General features: G+C 45.0%; 1 protein-coding gene across 1 annotated transcript in view; it reads left to right on the forward strand.

Moving 5' to 3' along the window:
• The window catches only part of CDHR3 (cadherin related family member 3), a 63,194-nt gene extending 46,067 nt beyond the window's left edge, over positions 1-17,127 (forward strand). The window contains exons 11-19 of the mRNA XM_033088927.1: positions 765-863; positions 3,071-3,297; positions 5,264-5,435; positions 6,979-7,229; positions 9,059-9,240; positions 11,261-11,274; positions 12,578-12,609; positions 14,381-14,435; positions 15,766-17,127. Of these exons, the coding sequence (XP_032944818.1) occupies positions 765-863; positions 3,071-3,297; positions 5,264-5,435; positions 6,979-7,229; positions 9,059-9,240; positions 11,261-11,274; positions 12,578-12,609; positions 14,381-14,435; positions 15,766-16,070 (1,337 nt within the window). The 3' untranslated portion in view covers positions 16,071-17,127. The remainder of the gene's footprint in view (positions 1-764; positions 864-3,070; positions 3,298-5,263; positions 5,436-6,978; positions 7,230-9,058; positions 9,241-11,260; positions 11,275-12,577; positions 12,610-14,380; positions 14,436-15,765) is intronic.
• Positions 17,128-18,538: the final 1,411 nt, after the last annotated feature.

Here is an 18,538-nt window from a genome sequence, read left to right on the forward strand (position 1 = left end):
CCCAGCCTCCTCCTGTCTTTCCTCAGGCACATGTAATCGGTCCCCAAGTCCTTTCCTCTGTCATCTCCGAAAACCTCAAGGATCTGCTGCCTTCTCCCCGCCCTACCCCCATCCCACTAGAACTGCTCTAATGCAGACCCTCCTCTTTCTTGGCTGAATCACAACACTGAGAATCTTTAAGAATCAGTCTGCCTGCCTTTCGTCTTGCCCCTTTCCAAGGCATCCTCCACATTTCTGACAGTGATTTTTCAGGAAATGCAAATGCCATCATATTACTTCTTGGCTTAAAGACTTTGAGTATCTCCGCATAACTGTCAAGTTCAAGTTCAAACTCTTTGGCTCGGCAAACAAGTGCTCTCATCCTTTGGCCCCTGCCTAACTTTCTAGCTTCAGCTGCAGTCGCTTGCCCTGAGCCCCTTTTTGTTCCTAACTAGGCCAACAGGTTGCAGTTTTTCTGAGTGAATCATGCTTTTATTCCTTGCTATCCTTGCATACGCCTAGAATCACCCCCATTTCCCACCCCAGCCCTAGTTACCCTTGGACGGTTCAGTTTGCATTTCCTCCGATGTCCATAGTGTTATGTGTTTATCAAAAGGCAGCTAAACTAAGCATCTCGAAGGCAGAAACTGCCAGGTCTCCTTCACCTTGTATCCCCAATATTTTGCACAGAACATGTTACACAAAAGATGCTTTTAAAATGTTGAATAAACAAGTCAATGAGAATAGAATATTGTGATTTAAATTTTTTCTATTTCTGTCTCCAGATAACATCTACATTTATGTCTTAACAAGCCCAGAAAACGAATTTCCTCTTGTTTTTGATCAGCCGTCCTACGTATTTGACTTGTCAGAATTAAGCCCAGGTAAGTAACAGATGAGAAACAGACCACTCACCAGGCCAGTCAGACTCCATTCATTAGGCAGAGAGGAAGCTTCCTTCCAGGGGGCCTGACTGGTGGTGTGCACAGCGGCTCACAGGCTGACTTGTGTTTATTGCATCTCGTATTTCTCTTTAAATTGTCCTCACTGCTGAGGAGCCCTTCAGGTGAAATCTAGATTTTGAAAACTGTTGATTAAACTACACTTCTCTGAACCCCTGATTGTTTCCTTGTCTGTGTCTGATTCCTTCTTCTTTGTAATCCTTCTTCTAATCCTTCTTTGTAGCCAAAGTTGTCCCCTGGTCTCCACTGCGATTTTTATCCAGCTCATTCAGAGAATTAAAATTTAAAAATAGAGAAAAGCTGTTCCATTTCTAGTGTTCCTTCATTTAAAAACAAAATAAAGACATTTCCTCTCTCCCTTAATAGGATTCACTGGGAGCCTCTTGTTTGCCCTTTACGACACCTGGATTTCTGCAGGCTCTTCCCACCTTAAAGACAGGACTCCCCATTTCCAGCGTCAGTTTCTCCCCATCTCTTCCGGTTTGGAGGTGGTCTTGTTAGCTCTGATATAGTCAGACTTCACCACAGTGTTTGATCCTTTTATCATCGATACTTCTATACTTGAAACAAACAAAGAAAAAGCCGAAACACTCCCCCTAAAATTACCTCGTCTCCATTTTATTCTTTCATTATGATGGTTTCCATTTCCTGACATTACAGTTTTGTTTGGTTTTTCCCCTCCCCCCAAGCCCAACTCCAATTCCTGACATTAGGTTTTAAACAAAACACAAAAAGTGGATCTGAAGGAAAGGCTTTTAATTCTTTACCAGTGAATAACAAATGAATAGGAAGGGGCTTTTTATGAATTCACAGATCTCCCTATAGTTATTGATCACCTACTTTGGGTCAAGCTCTTCCTTCTAGGGCTACGTAGTTGAATAAGAGAAGGTTTCTACCTTTCAGGAGTCTAATTTATGAAAAAGGGCTTCTACAAAACAAATAAGCCAGAATTCCAGCGGCTCCACCAACAAAATTTGTAAAATAAACAAAATAGGACAGTATTTAAAAATCTATATTCTGTCATTGTAGTGCAGGGGATCCTGCCGACTACGCCAAGTGTCGTGCGGGTCGTCCGGCGGGGTCTCTGGTCCCACTCCCCACATAAGAACGCAGGACATGGTGAGGCCAAAAAGGAACACCCACGGAGCCATAGGTAGGGGAGTCACACCACTATACTCTCACTGGCGGCTGGGTTGGAGACACAGGAACCAGGAGCAACACAATTCTCAACTCTCACTGTGCCACTTGCAGACTCAGCCACCATCTTCTTGCTAGCTCCCCCTTTTTTCTTTTTGCTACTAGCCTAGCCACGGCAGTTATATTCATGGCTAATGGCTCACTGGTTACAGCTGACGGCCAACTAGCCACAGCTAATGGCCATTTGATCACAGTCGATGGCCATTTACTACCTGAGCCAGCACCTTTCTATGTGAGGCCGAGAGCCTGGAAACTGCTTTTTGGGGCTCTGTCCCCACAGTCATCCTGTTACAAAACTCTTAAAATTGTTTTTTATCTTGTGTATAAGAACGATTCATGAGTTTTATTTCTTCATTTGTTTTTCTTGTTCTTTTGTTGTTTTCAGTTTTATATACCACATATCAGTGAAATCATATGGTTCTCGACTTTTTCTGTCTGACTTATTTTGCTTAGCATAATAATCTCAAGATCCATCCATGTTGTAACTTTGCTAACAATTGTCACCCCAATGAACTTTAATTAAAAAAATTTTTTTTATCACACACACACAGAAAAGAACGATGTATACTCATTACAGAAAATGTGAAAAATACAAAAGACTTTAAGACAACCCTGTTGCAAAAAGATGTATAGTGAGGAAGTTCTTTGCAGGGTTGTGTATGATCGCGTAATGATTAGCGTGCTTTGAGTCTATATAAAGGCATGAACGGTGTTTAGCACCTCACAGTACGCTTGGGCATAGGGCCAGTGACCTAGTGGGTGTTCATTCGTATAATTTGACTTTAATAGAATTGAAAATATAAGACACACAGAGTTTGAACAGCAAAGGGGCCTCTGAAAACCTTTCTGCCTGTGGCAGTAAGAATGTCTGCTCCTAGATCCTCCCTGTACCCCGTAAAGCAGGACTAATCTCAGGTACTTTATTCTTCCAGCTAGAACCCGGGTGGGACAGGTGCGCGCCACTGATAAAGACTTTCCGCAGAGCAGCGTCGTGTACGCCATCTCCTCCGGTGGGGCCAGCCTCCAGCGCCCAAACATATTTTGGATTAATCCCCACACCGGAGAACTCCAGCTGGTGACTAAAGTGGACTACGAAACAACCCCCATCTATATTCTCAGAATCCAGGCCACCAACAGCGAGAATACAAGCTCAGTCACTGTGAGTGGGGCTCTTTGGTGCGTTCACATCAGCCCAAATGATTTAGGGTTTCTCTGGAACCCTCCAGGGGTGGCTATAGCAGCAAGGAATCTCGTTAGGGCACATGCTGCAGATGTGACGGGAAATGACTAGTTGAGTCCAGGACAGCACATTGGACACACAGAGCAGTGCCCGGGAAATAAAGATTGACACTCAAGTGTGGGTGAGTGGGCGGAGTGCTGAGATCGGTGGCCACTCTGTGGGATAAGTATCCTCCTCTTGCCCTGTAAGTCTCCCTTCGCTCTGGAGCTGGGCTGGTGGTGAGACACGCTGCCAGGAGCGGGGCGTGGTTTTGTAGCTATGCATTTCCTGCCCCGCTCCCAGTAGTTCTGACATCTTCCTACCCCACCCCCATCACACCAGGTAGGGTAGGTCCTACACTGATGTGGCTGGACATGGGGCTATACTGCTTCTCAACCTTTGATGTTGAGAATCTGATTAAATACAGATTCTGAGTCTGCAGGTCTAAGCGGGGCCTGAGAATCTGCATTCTTAACATGCTTCCAAGTGCTGCTGATGCAGCTTGTCCAGGTCCCCACTCTGAGTAAAAAGGTTTTTCAGGGCTGTGCTGTCGGTGGTTAGGGTTATCTGAAGGTGATATGATAGCCACCAAGATGGAACTATTTCTTGCTCTTTCCCTCTAGTAAAGTGACAAAGCATAAGGTGAAATGAACTCTGAGCTAGCGGCAGGCAGGTCTGTGTGATAGAGCGGATGACTGGTTCGGCGTCAGGAGACGGGTTCATGTCTCAACTTTGATCCCAGTTTTCTGAGGGGCTCTGAGCCATGCTTATCATCTTTGTATCCCAATTTCTTGATCTCAAATGGAGAGTCGCGCGGTCACCCAATGCCTGACTAGTTCCGTTCCTCTCATGACTTGCTTTGAATTAACGGGACGTTGGTTTTAATGATGCGTGAGGCTCAGCATTGCATGCTGAGGAAGAGACGGGCTAAACTGGAGATAATTGTAGTGTTTGTTAGGCCGGCTTTTTGAGAAAAATGAATGGATTCCACTTTGGGAGCTAACTAGAGTGAACGTTTCAATTTATTCCCGGACTCAGAAATAGCTGAAATCCCCAAATTTCAAAGGTAGAATAAATACAACTCAAAATGTATAAGCTTTTTAAAAGGGTGCTGATCACGTAAGTCCCTTTCAAGCCTGACAGTCTATGATTCTGTGCTGGCAGGCATCCCAATCCATATTCCAATTCACCAGGCAGCGTGAAAGAGAATAGGCTGGCCCTGCTTGTGGCAGGTGAGTGCCCCCAGCTTAGTGCAGTGCCACTAGCCCAGGTCGCAGAGGAGGGCCCGCTTAGCCAGGTGCACTCGTTCCATCCCAGCGGTTCTTCACCCTGGCTGCCTATTAGAATCAGCTGGGGGACATAAAAAAAGTGCGTGGGCCCCACCCTGCAGAGTCCAATACTAAGAAAGTAGAGCCAGGGTTGAGAACCATCACTCTATACCCCAAAGTTAAAGATGCTACTTCCGATTCACAAGGACAGTGGGCAAGGAAGTACAGAGGGTCACCATAAATCCATAACCATTACTGGAAAAACAATTCAGCCATTATCTGTGGATGGGCCCCGTGTGTCTTGATGCGTGTGTGTGGGGTATGTGAATGTATACATATAACATGCATTTGTGCATACACACACACACAGACACATACTATAGAAGTTAATAGTACCATATAGGACTTGGAGTAGAACCGACCTACATTCAAATCTTAGCTCTGGCACTCACCAGCTGAATGGCCTTAGGTCAATTATCTAATTTCTCTAAATCTCAGTTTCCTCATCTATAAAATGGGAATGATTATATTATCAATCTCAGGAAAGGTCCACAAAAGTGCAGAGCCCAGGGCCTGGCTCCCAGCAGGCACTCAGTAAGTTTTAGCTACTGACGATGGCCATGTTTGTGCTTTTCTAGGTTACTGTGAACATCCTGGAGGAAAATGATGAAAAGCCAGTTTGTATCCCAAACTCTTATTTCCTGGCCATCCCAGTGGATTTGAAAGTTGGCACAAATATTCAAAATTTCAAGCTGCAGTGTACTGATCGTGATTCCAGCCCCAGGTCTTTTCGTTATTCTTTTGGCCCAGGTACAGTACCGGACATTGACAGTCCTGGCCTGATTTCTGGGGTCAGAAGCCTTAGCTGCTATTCAGGGAGAATGCAGTGGGGATGGGGGGGTCTGTGCTCACATGCTGATCTGGGCACAGTGTGTGTGAGTAGGAGACTGTGAAGGTGGAAAGTAAAACAAGGATGAGGGGCGCAATGGCCCCAGTGCCTCCCAGTCCTCGTCTTGGCTTCCCCTTCTCACCGGGGTCTTCCCAGACTCCCACACAAGGCTGCCCAAAGGACCACGGGAGGGTGAATCCCATTGATGGTGACCCATCCTCCCAAGTTCCCAGACTATCGTATGATTCATGAATCATGTGATTGTAGTTAACAAAATTTTTTTAGTCCAGCTGCTCAACCACCTCTTTTCCTGCAAGCTGTAGTGGGGGCAGGGAATCCCAGTCCTCTCTCTGGATAATAATAGATTAAATAGATTAATGCATTTTGAAATGTGTCCTCAGGAATTCTCTTCTGCTCCATTCATTTTCTCTTTAAAAATATACCATTGGGGGGAAGGGGCGGGAAAGAGCACCCCTCAGTGGAAATGAGACCAAAATAGCTCATCTAATGAAGTGCTGGGGCCAGAGATTTAAACCCAAACACGCAGAGCAATTCCATGGGAAAGACTGAAAACCCATCTCAGCCACCTGCTGAGCGCTGGCAGAGCGTGAACTCGGAACAGCAGGGAGCCTCTCGAGCAGGCAGTGTCACAAAACCCAGGGGCAGAGACTGCAGTTGCAGAAGATGGAAATAATCCATACTGAGAACCCTCAGGCCTTTTATGGAGCACTTTGTGCTAAGGGAGTAAAAATTGCATCATCTCCTGCTCCATTTACTGGTTTTCAATCGGTAATGAGTCTAGAGCCACCGGAGGAATGAACAGGGGCCTTTTGGGTGGGAAGCCGCCCTGCCTAGCTTCCTGAGCTGTGAGCCCTGAGCCCTGACAGACTGCTGGGGAGGGAGAATGGGGCAGATTCAGGAGGACCTGGGACTGGAACCCCTGCAAAGCTGGGAGGCACCTTCCTTTAGGGGAACTCCAAGGACATCTGTCACCAGTTTGTGTGACCAGCCAGGCATGGAGTGAGCTTGACCTGTGGCTGGGAATCTGGCCCCCTCTACCCTCTTGCTGCCCCCTCGTTGGTCTGAGTGTGAGTTACACGTTGTTATCAAATAAATGCTGGATGACAGGACTGGCTAGAGAGGCCAGGATTATGAATTCTTTCTGCCTGATGCTGTAAGATGGTGGCCATCTCCTGGGACAGGTGTGCTGTTGTCCTTTTCTGCTCTTGTTCTTGTTGTAGCCACACTGGTGGTGAGCAAGAGTGACTTTTGTATACTCTTGTGCAGTTAATGAAATCTCTGGTGCAACTTAGTCCAATATCATAACCCTGGTGTATCAGAAGCTCCGTCTACACATGAGATCTGGACATTTAGGGAAAGGTTGGCTGCAGTTTTCCTCTAAACCTCCATTTCTCGCTCTCTTTTCTTCCTTTCCCCTAAATCCTTGTTTTAAATTTCATTCAGGCAACATCAACAGCCACTTCACCTTCTCTCCCAATGCTGGGTCCAATGTCACACGCCTGCTCCTTGCAACTCCCTTTGACTATACTGGTGGGCTTGATAAGATCTGGAACTACAAACTACTCGTCTACATAACGGATGACAACTTGCTGTCCAGCAGGAAGAAAGCTGAGGCCCTTGTTGAAACAGGGACAGTGACATTGATTATTAGTGTCATTCCTTACCCAACCACGATTGTAACCACGACCACCAGGGTAAGGGCTTTGGGACCGGGACACCCCAGTTACATCCTTTGTGATTTAACATTAATGGAGCCCTTTGGCCCAGGAGAAATGTGGGATGGATTGAAAAGAGTTGAGATATTAGGATATTGTGAGGAATGGCAATCATGGCTGCTGGACTGAAGTCGTCACTGGGTGGTAAAGACCTGGGTGAAACCTGGGACTTACAGAGCCATTAACTTCTCCTCTTCAGGTAAACAAGGGTGTGCATTGGTGCAGGGACTTGTGATAGATCAGGTACTGACAACCTACAGTGCTTGTGGCACAGGAGACAATTTTCATGGTCATGTGGCCAGTCGCTATCTTCACAACCTGTTCTCCGCTTGCTCTTAAGAGCCATGACAAGTCCACGTCTATGAAAGCAGGTAGCCGCCAGGTGCTTTCCTCCACTTCTTTTAAAGAGTGACCATGCAGCAGTCTGTATCCTACTCCCCACTTCCAGTCCATTCAAATTGATTCATTCCATCTACAAATATTGACTTAAAACCTATAGCACGCCGATCGCTTTGGTGAACACGCCCCAAATGATCTCTGCTCTCATGGAACTTAGAGTGTGGTCGCCAGAGCAGCAGCAGCAACACCACCTGGAAATCTGTTAGAAATGCACATTCTGGGCCCACCAGAATAGTAGTTACACCTTGATCATTACCACAACCTCCCGGAAAGGATGTTGGAACCTGGAATCTCCAACTACATCCCCAGACCTAATAGATCAGAAGCTCTGGGGGTGGAGTCCAGCAAACTGTTTTTAATAAGCCTTCCACAGGATTCTGATGTGTACTAAATTTGAGAGCCACTGATCTAGAGGGAATGATAAGTTATAAATAGGTATGCAATTTAATGAAATAACCACAGATGGTGATCAATGTTAGGAAGAAAAATAAGCAGGTGCCGTCATAGAACCAGTGTGACAAAGGAAGGGAGAGTCTTGGAATCTGACAACAGGATTATCTCTCTCTGCACCCTGGAGGAACTGGCTTATATGTGTGCTGACTATTTTGTCCCCTTTCCTCCTGTTCCTATAAAAGTCACGCCCTTGGTTGGCCGCCCCATACTTGTAGTATGCTGGAGGAAAAGTAATCGGGACCTTGGAAAACCACCTATGACAGTGGTCCACTTCTGTTTCTCAGAGTCTTACCAAGAGCGGCTTGAGTCAATATTACCACAGGGAATGGAGGCATAAGGTAACCTTAAGGACTTTCAGTTGCCGTAGGAGCCAGTAAGCTCCTCTGAGTAAGGAAGCCCCCTTGCTGGGGCTTGAAACATGTCCCATTTGTGGCGTCTCTATTCCTGAAAACTCTATAACTTGTTTGTTATCTGTCTCCCACTCTAAGAAGTAAATGCTGAACTTGAGGTTTCACTGTGATATCAGCCCACTCATCTGGCAGTGCAGCTTGTAGTGAGTGAACACTGACAAACCTACAAAGTGTTACAAAAACAACGTTCATGGCTCATGCCTTCCCAGTGAGAGACAACGGCTATATTAATCCCTGGATTATGCCCTGATTTGGCAGGGGAAAAAGCCAATGGAATTTTTAGCTTTTGGGAAGGGGAAGAAAGACAGAGAATAAAATTAGGTCTAGAGTTGCTTTTTAGTTCCCTAAATTTTTTGGGTTTTGATCTAATGGATGTCTGGAAAGACTATAAATAAGGTGATGGGTTGAAGCAGCAGAACTATGAGGACATAGATGTCAATTTATAGAACAAGAACAAAGAGCGAAATAAACACTCAGCCTGTGGGAGTGCTGATGTCAGAAGTGCTACCACCCTGCACTCACGCTCCCGCCTCTGTGTCATTCAAGCCCAAGATCATCTATCAGACCCTGCAGAAAAATGTTTATTCTCCATCGGCATGGTACGTGCCATTTGTCATCACTTTGGGCTCCATATTGCTTCTGGGCCTCCTGGTGTCCCTGGTCGTCCTGTTGGCCAAAGCCGTCCACAGACACTGTCCCTGCAAGACTGTGAAGCACAAGAAGCCTCTGTAAGTTGACAGTGGGCTGGGCCCTACCACCACTTCCCTTAGGGCACGGTTTCCAGGGACTTCAGGAGAAGGAAAGCTAGAGAACTAGAATTTCTTTACAAGGTACAGCAGGGGACGGAGTGAAGGCAGGAAAAGGAGCTATGGCGAAGAAATGCTAGCTCCCCTTGGTCCTGGTGTACCCTCCTCATCACCTGCTGGACCAGGAAACTCTTCCTTTGGTTTTCCTGGCACCTGCCCTGTCCTTGATGTGTTCTCAGTGAAATTGGGGCTACCTCTTGGTGACCTCTCCTGCATAAATGCTTCAGGAAAAGCCCAGTTGTGGGTAGGTTAGAACATGCTGTTCTCTTATTTGTAGAATATTTAAAGGATGAGATGGAATTAGAGGAAGCACAAAAAAACTGATAAGGAAATTAAGCTTTCGGCTCCAGTGATTCAACTGGGCTTTTGTGTGACTAAATAGTCATTGTTCTTTCTCACGTGGCCTTGATCTCTCACTCTAAAGGGCTGTAAACACAGGCCTGTTTCCTCTCTGGTGACACCATGCGGAGTCTCTTTTACTGGCTGAAGTGAGGTACTAGAGTGAAGTGATCACTGAATTGTTACAAAATTCCCTAGAGCCAGTTTCTTGAGTCCCAGTTGCTCTTACAATGACAGCATGATGGTTCTGAGCCTGGGCTTTGGACTTAGACAAGTCCTGGGTTCAGATCTTAGCTCTACCATTTGGCTTTGGGCAAGTGACAACTTTGTGAATCTCAGTGTCCTTATTTAAAAAGCAAACAATTAAATGAGCAAATGCAAAGAAAGCACTTAGCACTGTTCCTGATATAGAGTAAATGCTTAATACAATATTTTAAAAAATATATTGTTGCATTATTTTTCATGGTTGATTGAGTGCAGGATTCTAGATTCCAAGTTTAGGAAAAAGCCAAAGAATCTTGTGGCATTGGAACTTGAGCTTTGGAATTTCTCATTGGCAAAAAGAAAGGGTGATAAGACTCGTGCGCCTTTTAAAGGTATTTTGAAGATTAACTAGTATTGTCAGATAATTTAAAATCTATGGATGAAAGACTGTATAAAACTACAAGGCATTAGCATAAAGATGTGCTTTGCATTTTGCCATATTTATTGGGGAAGTTTGTTGCTATTGGCAACCTTGACTTCAAGGTAGGAAATCTTTGAGCACCTGCTAAAATTTAAAAAGGCATTTTTGTTTGGACTCTACTCACAAATTGATTTGGGGAAAAAAAAAAATTGGCTCCAAAAGAGTGATGCTTAAGCTTATAAGGATTGTGGTGTTCTGTAATGGGATTTGGGCAGAAGTTCTTAAAGAAAGTCATCTAATAGACACCACAACTCACATGCAATTTATGGTTAAATGTTAAATATGCACCTTGAACTTGGTTGTTTTAACTTACATTCTAAATATTAATCATTTTCAACATGGTTGACTTAAAAAAGAAAAACTAGCTAGTAATTCAGACTCAGATCTGGTCTCTCTGAAAATCAGTTGTATCACATGGCCCCCAGCATTATCCAATAGCAAAATAGAATAAAATTAGGGTCACAGTATTATAGAATCCAAGGTTATCATGGGAAAGGTCTTAGAGTCTAATTCCAGCTCTTCATGTTAAGGAAATCAGGCTTCAACTGCTAGCCCTCCAACCTTCCTGCTGTGAGCTAAGCTTTCTGCTCCCTAGCTACTGGGGAGAAAAAACGAGGCAGGAAGAATTGCCAAGCAGTCCGATTGGGGTTGTCACACCCAGTGTCGTCAGAGAAGAGATGTTCCCTGAAGTTCTACAAAGCAATAGTTTTCAAACTTATCCAACTCTCAGAACCTCCTTAGTCCCAAACCAATAGTGATGGAGCTGCTCTGTCTGGAGCAGAGACGGGAGCCCAGCCTTCCGTTTCGTCCTCATCCCTGGCCCCTTTCAATCAACTCCAAAGGCCTGTTAGTTGTGGCGCGTGTACCAGCATAAAATGCTCTCACGTTAATTCTTGTCCATCATTTCCCCCCGCACAGGGTGAAGAAAGGAGGTATGTACGGTGCCTATTCCTTTTGTTTGTTGCTGTGTTATTTATTTATTTATATCATTTATTTATATTATTTATTTATTTATTTATTTATTTATTTATTTATTTATTTATTGCTTATTCTGTTGTACAATGTGAAAAGGCTTCAACTTGGCAGAGAAGCAGGATGCAATCCTGTTTCAATAGGTTTTCAGCCACATCATCCATGGATGGACTGAAACAGAGGTCAGGCATAGCTGGAGAAAGGGAAGGGCAGCGTACAGGGTGCCGTGGCCCATTGGATCTCTCATTTTGGTCCTGTCTGTTCCCTACCCAGAGTCACCTCCAATCAGCTCACCTTAAGCACCTAGAGGTCTGTTTCGCACCCAGTGGGACAGGAAGGAGAAATTCTCTGTGGGTTAAACACGGACAGTGTCTACTCACTGCTGCTCACAGACGGACGTGACCCCTTCTGACGACAGCTAATGCTCTGTTTGGACAGATGCCTCTTTTTAAAACAAATGATACTTTATTCTCAGATTGTAATGAATTTGATCATTTTCATAAGTTACTTAGGTCAGGCTAGTTAGAAAGGGGGGGCTGGAAGCAGTCCGATGGGCTAAGAGAACTGAATGCTTTCAGGGACGTTGGTGAATTGAGTGAGGTCCATCTGACCAACTCTGAGTTTGAGGAGATGTCACCACCTGACCCCAAAAGTTGTTGCCTCAAGGAGAATCCAGGCTATGGGGAGAGATGGGACAAAGAATTGCGAAGTGTGTTTTTAAAGAATGATGGCTTTAATAACTGCATCCGTAGGCATGTGTCTGTGCCCAAGGCACAAAGCAGGGTTAGAAATTTGATTATAATGGTTATTAATTATATCAAATGAGACGATTTTAATAAATGAGATTTTTCACAAACTGTCTCCCACCCTAGCTACTTTATAAAAAAAGGCATAGGGAATGGATGCAAAAAATCTCCACATTATGAATAAATATGTCAATTCAATCTTTCCTTTTTACTCATAAAACTATTTAAAAATGAATTTCCTAAGTCCAATAATAACAATAAGCTGGAAAAAGAGTAGAAAAGACTGTTTTTAGTTCTGTGTATTGTGTGTGTGTGTGTGTGTGTGTGTGTGTATGCGTGTGTGTTTCTGAGTAGATGGAAAGCCGTCAACAAACATGTCTACAGACAGAAAATATTTTTCCATGTCTGCAATACTGATTTCAAAGCCTGTTTAAGAGATATTCCATTGTAGGGGTAGAATTTTAAGGTCAATTTACTGTTCAAGAAGCTGAACTTCTGCCTATTTCATTCCCTGCAGAAATGAAGAATACAAGGAGAGAAGTTGTAGTGGTAAGTCTGGTTGGCTATGCAGCACCTGCCTTAGTGAAGGGTGGGCCCCAGTCCAGCCCTCGCCCAGGCAGGCCCTGCCACAGCCTCATGGGCATGTTTATCATTCAGGGAGATGCTTGTATTTGGCCACCGGAACAGATTGCTGTGTGACGAGCTCCTGATAGAATTTGTTCCCTCCACTGAACATGTCTACTGATATATTTGCAAAAGAACTGGATTTCATAAATATTGAATAGTGGTGTGTATTATCTACACCAGCTCTCTAGGAGAGTGGACTGGGGGAGAGTTTAAAGATCAGAATTGAAACTATAACCTTCAATGGGATTTATATTTCTTTTGCCCTTCCATAACCTTTCAGAAAAAGAGATAAAGAGCAGTGCTTGGGTCTGGGATTGGCTCTGCCCACTTGTCCATATGACCTCGTGGACTCTCTCAACCTCTTTAAGCTTTGGATTCCTCATCTGTGAAATGGGAGTGAGAACACCTGCCCTGAGATAATAGGTGGGGAAGTATTTTGAAAATTTTTAAGAATCACACAAACGCAGTGTTATCAGAGAGCTGGAAGTGACCTTCCACCTTACCTTTTGTTTGTTTGTTTGTTTTGCTGAACGTGATCCACCCGCTGGGAAGTGATGGAACTTAAAGGTGACTCCCTTCCCCCAGCTCTTCCCTACCCTCTGCTAATAAGACTTTGTTATGATCCAAGACCCATAACTTTGGGGAATGGTACGCGCAATGAGGAGGACAATCCAGTGTGCTGGAATTTTTGTTCCGTGCACATCAGCTAAGTGCTTATATGTATTAATCGGTCTACAAATGGGAGGAAGAGGTGATCTCTTGTCTCCAGGTCTTATTGTCTAAGGCAAGTACCCTTGGTGATGCCAGTCAGAGACTGACTTAGAAATACATAATATTAAATTAATCGACTAACTAAAGAAATCCCCGTGACTGTAAAAAGTGGGGCTGCTAAGCTGATCCAATGGAAAAAACCCATACAGCCTCCATTTCCTCTCTCTTCCGTGTTGTGCGGGTGAGTAGTGATGGCTTCTGTGATAAAAACTGGGGCTTGAAGGGCCCGCTAAACGCCCAACACTGTCCTCATGAGCATACTAAAGAATGGCCCCGTTGGAGGGCACTATGTGAGGGAAGAGAGTGTTTCTATGGGCACAGAGGTCAGGTCCTGGAAGGTGGCACAGAGTACGGACCAAGGGAAGAAAAAGAGATGGAGCACAGGGCTTAGCTAAGGCAGGCCAGCCCTGCTGCAGCGCTGCACTGGCCTAGGCTGGGTCCACAGCCAGAACCTGGCGTGGGAGCACATGCGTGTTCATCCGTGCCTGCCTTGCACATGTGCCGGACAGATCCCACACAGGCAATCCAGATCTTAGCCAGTGTTGCGTGGCGTTTCTGCTCCTCCTTCTATGTAGCTTAGATATCATTTACTCAGCATGCTGTCCTACCCCCCGTGTCTGGAATGAGTGTCCTCCTCCCACTCCCACCTGGGCTCCCAAAGCATCCTACATTCCCCCTCATAGACCTTATCACTCTATTGAAGAACCTGTCTGTCAGTGGCTCCCACTTGATCGCAAGCCTTGTGCGGGCAGTAACCACACCTGCGTTGTTCACCACTCTGTCCGCAGCATCTAGCACAGTGCCTAGCGAATAAATAAATGTCAAGAAGACCCTGGGTAAGGAACTCGGGCTGTGAGGATGAGCGGCCTTGCCTGGGGGATGGCATGAGGGCTGTGCTTAAAGATGTCTTTCTTCTCCTCAGGAAACAATCCAGATGAGCGTGAGCACTGCTTTTGATGGAGAAGCCGTAGACCCAGGTAGTTAAGTGGCAATACCGCCCATAAGAGTGTTTGTATACGCCAGGCCGGTAGAGTCATGGAGGACATTATCCAGGCCTCAGAGAGTGTCCACCTCCAGGCTCCACTCAAAGACCACACCTCTGTCTAGCCTCCCTCCCCATATCACGAACCAATTCAGGGAATTGGTGAATTCAAGAATGCACATTTTTTTTCCTGCTCATTGGGATTCAACCCACATGCCCCCATCCTTTCTGAATGCTTCCAACAACGTCCTATTGGTAGTGAGAGATATGAAGAAATGGCAAGCTTGGCTTCTTTTTTCCGAGATGAGGGCCAAGAATTTCTTCTTGGTTGGCAAGATGAACATAAGGTAAAGCTGGCCTCCAGAGCTCTCGTCACCCCCCTGAAATCAGCTCCAAATTTAGCTCCTTTACACACATCCCTCCACTTACAAAGGCTCAATTATAGACGTGAATAAAGGGAAGGAAAGCAAATTCAGGAGGCAAGTGTGTTGGCTCCCTGCCACACTCACATGCAAACGGCTCGGTCCTCCTCAGAAGGAGGATGGCTCCTCTCCAGGAGAGGCTGCTGCTGCTGCTGGAATTAAATTTCCCTCTATTATTAGGTACTTGTTACCATAATGTGCCCACATTAACGTAAGTGCTGGTGGGATCCTCAGCGGAGAGGCCACTCGTGCTGCATGGGAATGGCAAGAGAAGGGCCTCGCCTGAAACTCCAGACTAAAAGCTGGACAGGACCAAGGCCGTTACCTTGCATTTGTATGTTTGAGAGAAGAAAAAGGGAAGAAAAAAGCCCACCAGATGAATGGCCCAGACACAACAAAAATGGCTCCTTTGCATCATCTCAACAGGAGCCAGATTTGTGTGTCTGTGTCCTCAAATCTCTGCTGACCTAACATAAATAAAAATCAGCCCTTTCCTCCTTACTTGGTGAATTCCTTTTAATAGTAGGGATTCAGGGGACTTCTAAAACAAATCAGACGAACTGGGTAGCCCTGTTAGAAATTGAACCTAATTTATCGAAGCGCCCATGGAGTTCCAGGTTTATGTGGTCTTCTAATCTTGAAATGGAGATGGCCTTGAGCCTCTCCTACACCTTTCTAACCACGGAGCCATGGTATTTGCTACCTGTGTGGTTGGAGCTTTACAGCTCGTGGAGAAGGCAGTGACGATTGCACTGTTCACAAGACTGCTTCCTATCTCAGTAATCCACTCCTTTTAGCACGCTTCATCTTTCCCTGAGGGCGAGACTGGAGCAGGGTGGAGATGGGGGAGGAGAGAATCATTTGAACTCCTTCGTTTACATGGTCATATATTTTTTCCCCTAGTTACTGGAGCAAAATATGAATTCAACTCGAAAACTGGAGCTAGAAAGTGGAAAGATCCCTTAACACAAATACCAGAGTGGAAAGCGTCCAGACCCCAGGGAGCTGCTCAGAGCAGAGCTGTCTCTGCAGAAGGGACTGGGCCCCCGAGGAGCACCACCAAGGAAGGAGATGGGCTGAGTGGCAAAGCACAAGCTGAGGATGCAGGCCCCGCTGCCAGAAACCAGCATGGCAAGCCGGGCACTCCAAAGGACAGAAACCCAGCCCTCACACACAGGTCTTCCCCAAAACCTCACCCAGGAAAGTAAGCCTTCTGGGTGCAGGTCTCACAGCAGAGCACAGGGGAGGGACATTGACTGTTTGAGGGTTGCTGCCTCACCCTAAATTCTGTGAGGGCATATGAGATGCCATAGGAGTGAAAATGTGGCCTGAAGGGAGATTCAGGGTCCCAAATGGGATGTTTAAAACAACAGAAGGGTTTGATTGCGTAGTTACCTTTTTCTGACACGGCACAGGTGAAATTTTTCCCAGGTCTCTGTGCTTCTGATCAGCTGGACTATTAAGTTTTGGATGAGGAATCGTTGTGTTTCTTCTTCTGTTGACTGCTAGGAAGCGCCATTCAGTTCACCCCCAGGAGGTGCACAGGACTTCCTGACACAAATGCTGAGGGTCACCTTCACGTCTGATTTCATCTTATTTTGCTGCCCTCATTTCAGTATCACCCAGATTTCTTCACTTGTACAGTTCAACACCATACACCTTTGCAAGTCACCTCAAATCTTTTGCAAAAGGAGCAGAGCAGTGAAAACAATGGGTATATAAATAATGAGTTACTCATCTCGGGAGAGGAAAACAATACACACCTTCTTTTATTCTTTGTTTATTGAGGTATAACTTATATTTAATAAAGTACACGGATCTAAGGTATTCAGCTCAGTAATAGACTCCTCCCAGAGGCAACCGCTCTTATGATCTTTATCATCATAGATCAGTTTTGCTTTCTTGAGTTTATATAAATGGAATTACACAGAATGTGCTCTTTTGTGTCTGGTTTTTTTGCTCAGCTCATGTCTGTGATACTCATCCATTGTACTGCAGATCAGCAGTCCAGCACAATTTAGTTTTCCGTTCTATCCTTGGGTGACTGCTTCAGGTTCTTCACTAATATATAGTCTGCACTATGCACTTTCTTGTGCATGTCTTCCGGTGAGCACAAACACGTGTTTCTTCAGAGCATATTCCTAGGACTGGAATTGCTAGAGCCATTGCTGGAATTTGCTGAGAATTCCACAGTTGGTGGCTGCAACCGACACTTGAACCAGCAATACTTAAGAGTTCTCATTGCTTTACTTCCTTGCCAACACTTGTCAGTCCTTTGAATTTTTGCCATCCAGATTAAAGTTTTTCTTGAAATGAAGAAATGCACTTTTTTGTGCATTTTTAAAAGATTTTTTATTAAAAATATAGTTAGCATACAATACTATATTAATTTCAGGTGTACACAATAGTTATTCAACATTTACATACCTAAAGAAGTGATCACCAGGCAGGCCAGGTGGCTCAGGCAGTTAGAGCTCCATGCTCCTAACTCCGAAGGCTGCCAGTTCGATTCCCACATGGGCCAGTGGGCTCTCAACCACAAGGTTGCCGGTTCAACTCCTCCAGTCCTGCAAGGGATGGTGGGCAGCGCCCCCTGCAACTAAGATTGAACACGGCACCTTGAGCTGAGCTGCCACTGAGCTCCCGGATGGCTCAGTTGGTTGGAGCGCATCCTCTCAACCACAAGGTTGCTGGTTCGACTCCCGCAAGGGATGGTGGGCTGCGCCCCCTGCAACTAGCAACAGCAACTGGAGCTGAGCTGCGCCCTCCACAACTAAGACTGAAAGGACAACAACTTGAAGCTGCACGGCACCCTCCACAACTAAGATTGAAAGGACAACAACTTGACTTGGAAAAAAGGCCTGGAAGTACACACTGTTCCCCAATAAAGTCCTGTTCCCCTTCCCCAATAAAATCTTTAAAAAAAAAAAAAAAAGAAAGAAATGATCACCATGATAAGTCCAGCAACCATCTGACATTGTACCACGCTATCACAATATCATTGACTATATTCCCTACGTTGTGCATTACATCCCCATGACTTATTTGTTTTATACCTGGAAATTTTTTGGATTCTTTTTAATTTTTCAGTTACAGTTGACATTCAGTATTATTTTATATTAATTTCAGGTGTACAGCATATGGTTAGACATTGATATAATTTAAGAAGTGATCCTCCTGACTAGCCTAGTACCCAGCTGGCACTACACATAGTTATTAGCATATCATTGACTATATTCCCTGTACTTTGCTTTATTTACATCCCCATGATTATTTTGTAACTACCAATCTGTACTTCTGAATCCCTTCCCCTTTTTTGTCCACACCCTCAACCCCTTCCCATCTGGCAACCATCAAAATGTTCTCTGTATCTATGAGTCTGTTTCTATTTTGTTTTATTTTGTTCTTTAGATTTCACATATAAATGAAATCACATTGCATCTGTCTTTCTCTGCTGATACACTTCACTCAGCCCAATACCCTCCAGGTCCATCCATGCCGCCACTGGTGGCAAGAACCTATTCCCTTCCACGGTTGAGCAATATTCCATTGTATATATGTGCCACTTCCTCTTTATCCATTTTTCTATTGACAGACACCCAGGCTGCCTCCACATCTCGTCCATTGTAAACAATGCTGCAATGAACATATGGATGCACAGGTGACCTTGAAGTAG

This window comes from Rhinolophus ferrumequinum, chromosome 20 (assembly GCF_004115265.2).
Source record: "Rhinolophus ferrumequinum isolate MPI-CBG mRhiFer1 chromosome 20, mRhiFer1_v1.p, whole genome shotgun sequence".
Classification (NCBI taxonomy): Eukaryota; Metazoa; Chordata; class Mammalia; order Chiroptera; family Rhinolophidae; genus Rhinolophus; species Rhinolophus ferrumequinum.